The following is a 6877-nucleotide window of genomic DNA, read 5'->3' as shown; positions in this document are numbered from 1 at the left end:
GAGTTTTAAACAAGGGATAATGGTTTCAGAAGAAATGGCAGAAGACTGATGAAAACTAATGAGGGAATGGTTTAGAAACTGAGGTCCCAGACAAGAGATAGCAGACAAAACACTCAACCCAAGACACACTCAAATGGCCTTCACCGGTGATTGTAACAAACACTCTCTCATTGTTTTGTCTAAACACCTTAGCCAAGGTCTCACGGATCTGGAAACATTTCACATGTAATCTGGGCAGCCAGTTGTGCTGTTCACCTGACGGTCTGTAAATCCCTCCCGGGTTTTAAGAGAATGCCGTCAGGATTTGCATGCTGAGGCGATGAAGCCGAAATCTGAGGCGAGTAACGCTTTAGAAAAGCTATCGCCTTGGATCACAGTCAAACACCAAAAATCCTAAACTTGGTCCTATGCAATTTGCTCGACCCTCTGTGTGGGAGTACATACACCTTCAGTAACCTGAGGCAATATTTATCTGATAGAAAATAATGGGGTCTATCCCCATTTACCCCACATTCTTCATATGTCTCCTACCCTTCCTGGTGTGTGTGTGTGTGTGTGTGTGTATATGTGTGTGTGTGTGTGTGTGTGCATGTGGAGGCATCTCTAATGTAATCTAGTTCTTCCGGGCTGCTCCCTAATGCCAAACAGACACTATGCCATTCACACAGACAGGAAGAGGAACAGCTGCAGCAGAGACACCCCCCCCCCCCCTCCCAGCACAAGAGAGAGGAAAAAGAAGAAAGATAAGAACATAAAGCTGGTCATGTGGGTTCTTCAGTGGAATAATATTATAAAGTGCAGGCACACACGAGCACACACACACACACACGGTTAGGGGGACTAGGAGCATATTGATTTTGAAAAGGTTAATTGAAGTCACATTTGACATTTCAGTGATCATCTATCTACCTCCTTTCCACATGAACACACACACACACACACAGTGGGTCAACCAAGGAGAACGAGAATAAACAAACTATTGAGGCAGAGTGACATTCCTGGTGAATAAAGTATGTCGAAAGCTGATTAAGATATAGTGCTTCTCATGGGAGGCTTGCTGATAATCACATTCACTCACAATAGGAAGAGTGTGTGTAAAGGAGAAGCAGAGAGAGAGAAAAGAGTAGGCCTATATGTGTGTGAAATACTGCTCTGAATATTTGTGTGAGAGAGAGAGAACGAGAGTGAGAGACAGAGAGAGAAAGACAGAGAGAGAGAGAGAGAGAGAGAGACACAGAGAGAGAGAGAAAAGAGTATGCCTATATGTGTGTGAAATACTGCTCTGAATATCTGTGTGTGAGAGAGTGAACGACAGAGAGAGAGAAGAATATGCCTATGGGGTGTGTGTGTGTGTGTGTGTGTGTGTGTAAGTAAGTGTGTGTGAGAAAGATCGCTGAGAATGTGTGTGTGTGCGTAAGTGAGAGTGAGGGATCGAGCAATCCACTAGTAGTACTCAAGAGAGTTTTCAACACAAGAACGATGACCTCATCCAACAACAACACCATCTCTCTATGGATTTCGGTGACTCATCTAGCATCCACAACTCATCGCACACTTCAAGAGACTCCACCGCTAGCTCAACCCAGACTCCCTTAATCCTCCTCTTCTGATGTCCATATGCGTGTGGACTGAGTTCAAAGGTCATGGGTACCACCTCCACTCCACCCCCCCACTGCTCCTTTGGTCTCTTGTCCAAAGGAACAGCAGAGCTGTCCATGTCAGACTGGGTGGTGCTCTTATGCAAAGCAGCACCTGGCCGCACACGCAGGAGCAAACACAACCTATTTGCTTGCGTGTCTGGCTGCAGCACCTGGTGAGTAACCTGTGTCTGGGCTAAGCTAAGCTAAACCAGAGGGCTAGCACAGATGTTAGCAAAGCAGAAATAATCTAACATGGCCTCACTGTGACACACCAAACACTGTAAGGCGGGGGATCATATTAGGCAGCGGCAAGCTTCCTATTGTTCTCTATGGTTCGGCAGCGGAACGGTGGCAACGCTGGCGTAACGCTAGCGTTGAACAAGCTGAGCGTTGAACTTTCAAAGCGCAACGCAAGCGTATACAATTGACAACCGTTTGTGTTGCTTAGGAACGAGACAAAACTTATTATGGTCTAAGCGTTGCGTTACGTTTGCCGCTGGCTGATGTGATCCTCGCCTTACAGTGACCTGGTGTAGCCTAGAACAGTGACACAGCACATAATACAAAATTAATTGTATTCAAACAATCCTTATTAGATCATCTGTCTTTGTAAACAAACTGTCTTTCTGGGACCAACTTTGATTGACTGACCGACATCCTGTGTGACCTATCTATACGTTTCACGCCCACAGGGGCACTGGGGAGCGTGGCCCTCTGATGAGGCCGTGATGGAGGCTGCCTCGTCCCGCTGCAACCCCACCCACCCCCAGTAACTCCACACCTCCTCTGCTGCCGCTGCTGGTTCGGGTTTCCAGCCGACAGACGAAGTGGCACAAAAGCCAACTGTAAACAGATCTGTGGTGCACGACTCCACCACTACACGAACCACCCACCCATCCAGCAGGCCTCCCCATGCAGAAGCACACAGACAGCGATGTGACATGCTACAGGCGCCTGACGGCTCTGCCCTCACCATGGATAATGTAAGCCATGCTTGAAAAACATACAGTCCAGAACCCAAACATGAAAAGAATACAATGCTCACACTGGTATAGGACACATTTGGCCTCCGGGTGCAAGAACTCTAACGCTGAAACGCTGAACCTTCACACCCCACCTTCATGTCTCTCCCTTTCTCACTTATTTCTGAAGTACCTTCAGCACCATCTTCCTCTTCCTGAACATGTCCGGGTCTCCAGCAGACGTCTCAGGACGCCTCGGAGTAAGGGAGCGCTGGGCTGGGCTGGGGTGGGCTGAGGGATTCAGATGTCAGTTGAGTCGCAGGCCAGACCTCCTATCCGCTCGTGCGGGTCCATCACCACCACCTCAGCTGTCCATCTCTGCTCTGCTCATACCAACCCTGCCCTTCCCTGCCCATCCGCCAGCTACTCTCACTGCCGTCCGCCGGACTGACCGGTAACCAGAGCTAGCGCTGCTGCTCCTACTACTGCTGTTACTGCGGCGGCGAGACACGCGCGCACACACGCACACACACACCTGTTGAATATTTCACGACCCCAAAGGCTGCTCTGAAGTCTGGGGTCATTGCCAGCATGTCAGCTGTTCTTGGGAGGATGAGGCTGGTCATGTGACTTAAAGGCTTTCTTATTGTGCTACATGGGCAGTAGGGCTGTTAACGTGTGAAGAGCTGGGACACATGGGGCAGGACACAGACCACAGCCTACATCCAAAACAGTCTCAGCTTTAAAGGGATATGGGAAGGGTTGCATTGCACAAGAATGGGTGCGTCCAGTTGATGTGGTGGTGACCAATGACAGCTGAACAACTCGTGTCACCTGCACAGGGTTTAAACCACTCTAACGTCCTCTTCCAAACACAAAAGGTCTAGTCTAGAACACCAGTGAAAATTAACACAAACATAGGCCTAAGTCAAATCCCACCACACCAGTTCCCCTAAAGGCACAAAGCACCAGTTGTGCCTCAGAACAGCATGTTAAAAAGTAAGTAAGCTACCTCACCTTCAAGCTTCCCAAGTGTAAGTAGCCAGCTGGTACGATAACCGCTGCGCAGTATGTCAAGTAAACCTCCTTCCGAACGCCTTCAGAGACGTGCTGGTGAGAGATGGTAGCACCCATGGGTTTATGCTGCCTTGCTAGCACACACGCATCGCAATCCCATGATGCAACAGGTTGTGAGATCGAGCCCATACAGGCACAGGGCTGAGCTGCTCTGTTGTTTGTTGGTCAAACACAACGCAGCTAAATAAGTCTCATCTGCACTTCACATTTACACAAAGCCAAAATACCTCCAGGGGAAAAAGGTAAAACACGCTTGTGTCTCCAGTTCTGCGCTGACACAGACCAAAGTAAAACCAACAACTGATTAAAATAAGCCAGCGGCACAAAAATCCCACAGCAACATGCATTGACAATACACACACAGTGGACCACATTGAATCGCATGCTTACACGATGATGCGCAACACATAGGCCTACAGACCTGAAAATAACCAACCAACAGACCACGTGCAGAGCAACAGTAGCACAATCAGACAAACACACAGACACATACACAAATCCACATATAAGGTACGAGACAGAACAGACAGGGTTCAGAGAGGACACACACACACACACACACACACAAGGTACGAGAGGGTTTAGAGGGGACACTTACCAGGCATGTCTGTCAGGCTCAATGCTCGCACAAACATGGCGCATTTCCGAACCCACTGGGGTCCCGACACTTGACACAGGGAAAGGAAGATAAAGTCCATTTAATCTCACACCCATGAGTGTATGAGAGGTTTGTGTGTGAGAGCAGTGTGTGTCATTTCTATAGCTCAAAGCACCTCCCAGATGACACTAATCAAAGTGAGTACTGACATTTGATAAATTGCCATTTTTCTGATGGTTTAAAGAGGTTTATGAATTTGAAACTTACTAAGCAACACTAACATACATGTGTGGATGGATTCATGAACTTAATATGACACAACAGTAGGCAGTACTGGTTCCTGCAAGGATGGTGAGAAGAACCCCCCCACCCCCCACCCACCCACACACACACCATCATCAGACAGCAGTTTACACTGAGGACACTGAGGCAGGCATGTGTGGCAGTTGGATCACTATTACCTTAATGACCACTGAAGTCAAGCTGTCTTAATGACCACTAAAGTAAGCTGCTATCTGTGTTGGTTTGTTTGTGTGTGTGCATGGCTTCAGGCTGTTGTTTGTGACACGTGTGTGAGTTGGAGAATAGACTGTGATTTTCATTCAGCAACCCCCTCCCCCAGACACACACACCCCTTTCATAGCAGCTTATCTGACAAGCAAAAACACACAAACACAGTTTAAATGTGCGCGTGCATGACAATGATAAAGATAAAGATAACTGCCATGAAAACAATTCTGATGATAATGATGAGATCATGCAGAGAGATTATTGTGTGGCAAGCATAGAGGCCATACCAGAGAGAGAGAGAGAGGGAGAGATAGAGAGAGAGAGAGAGAGATAGATAGAGAGAGAGAGAAAGAGAAAGAGAGAGAGAGAGAGGGAGAGAGAGAAAAAGAAAATGTGAGTGTGAGTGGGCAAGTGAGTGATTGAAAGAGTGAGTGAGTGAGTGATAGTGGCCATAGAGGGTGTGTTATACAGGCTCACTGTCTAGGGGGGGGGGGGGGATGAGGCTACTGCAGACAACTGTGTCCCAGGGGACCTACTGATCCCATCGACTGGACGGATGTAGGAGAGGGGGGTTGGGGTGGAGGCGCCAGACAGACACGAGTGCGACACGAGGGCTGTGTTTATGGTTATGGTTACACGGCCGCCCTCACTCACTTTACTCCCTCTCTCCGCCTTCGCTCGACCCTTTCTCTCTGTGCCCCTCCCTTTTGCCTCTTCCCTCTTCTTCCAGCTTTCACTTTCTCTCCCCCTCCCCCTCTCCTCCTCTCCATCTCTTTCCCCTCATCGCTCATCTAATTCTCTGCCCATTTCATGGCCCTGTGTGTTGACCAAACTGTACGCCCAGCGTAACGAACTCTGGCTGTCCGGAGTTTAAATTAATTCAGGGATTGAGACAGAATTGGCAGCACATTCAATTTGCATTCCAACTCAAGAGTTACAATAAGTATGTATGTCTGTATGTATATGTGTGTGTGTGTGTGTGTGTGTGTGTGTGTGTGTGTGTGTGTGTGTGTGTGTGTGTGTGGTGCCTCGGACTGTAACTTCTGCCTAATGGGGTTTTAATGATGGACTGCTTTTCTCTCCCGACTTGGGACACCTGCTCTGGGTGTCCCTGTGAGGCTGTTTGGAAGCTTAACCAAGAGGGAATAAGGGCAGCCTCAGTGCACATCCGTGTGAAATCCTCTGGAATGAGGACTATTTGGCTGCTATGGGAACTAGGGCGGCCCTTGAAAGCTGCTGGTGGGACCGGGGAGTGTTTGTGTAGGGAGGCTTTCTCCGGCTGTGGGAGGGCAGAGTTGTGTGCTGCTGCTCCCTTTGCTCTGGGCTGAGGTGGGCTGACCAGAGCTCAGCTGTCGGCAAATGATCTGGCCGTCCAGGGATTCCAACCTGCCCAAACAGCAGAAAGAGCAGTAGCAGCAGCAATCGTAAGCCACACAAGAGGATGTGGAATAGGTGTGTGACATGCACTCCAACAACACCACCATGAACGTTCTTCATAGGCTTCTGAAAGGCCAAAGGCCATGGTTCTTTGAGATTAGAATAGGTTCTTCATTGTTGCACATGTTCATAAAACAACACGTTTGTTAGAAGTCTCAGGATATTTAAAAACTCATCAACGGAGACAAGCTGGGGAAAGAGGACCTAAATAGAGGTTTCATATATTTTCATATCTTCCTTGTCCACATCTTCTACAACTTTTAAAGGTACTCTAAGCGATGCTGGGTAACGTCACTTCTGTTGACTTTCACACAAAACAGAGAGCTAGCTCGCTACTTCCTCCCCCTCCCTCCCGTGCTGCTCCCGTGCAATTGAAACTCTCCTAAACGCGCATCTCGTCTGATTTGCTGGAACAGTTTGTTATGTTTTTATGGGCTAGGTTTGCCCAGGTTGTTTTTGTTGCCGTTTTTGGAGCCTGCGCTGTCTACAGAGATCGCATTTTTTTACAGTGTATTCAGGACACAGACAGCTAGTGGTTGGTTAGGTGATATTTGCAGTATGTGACATAAAATGTTTTAGCCTAAAAATCTCGTGGCATCGCTTCAAGCACCTTTAAGAGGGCAGCTTGGCCTATTCAACCTATTCAAACCATT

General features: G+C 48.2%; 1 protein-coding gene across 6 annotated transcripts in view; it reads right to left on the bottom strand.

The window, feature by feature from the left end:
- arhgap33 (Rho GTPase activating protein 33) overlaps positions 1-6877 on the bottom strand; it is a 48840-nt gene that overhangs the window by 31643 nt on the left and 10320 nt on the right. For 3 of the 6 annotated variants that reach the window (XM_042105948.1, XM_042105949.1, XM_042105953.1), the window contains exon 2: positions 4278-4346. The exons of 2 other annotated variants lie outside the window; for them this stretch is intronic. In XM_042105948.1, the coding sequence (XP_041961882.1) occupies positions 4278-4346 (69 nt within the window). Of the gene's footprint in view, positions 1-3619; positions 4255-4277; positions 4347-6877 lie in introns of those variants that run through there. One more of the 6 variants, XM_042105951.1, reaches the window with a different exon arrangement.

Source organism: Alosa sapidissima, chromosome 10 (assembly GCF_018492685.1).
Source record: "Alosa sapidissima isolate fAloSap1 chromosome 10, fAloSap1.pri, whole genome shotgun sequence".
NCBI lineage: Eukaryota > Metazoa > Chordata > Actinopteri > Clupeiformes > Clupeidae > Alosa > Alosa sapidissima.
The sequence above is the reverse complement of the archived record's forward strand: the minus strand, read 5'-3'. Positions and strand labels throughout refer to the sequence as shown.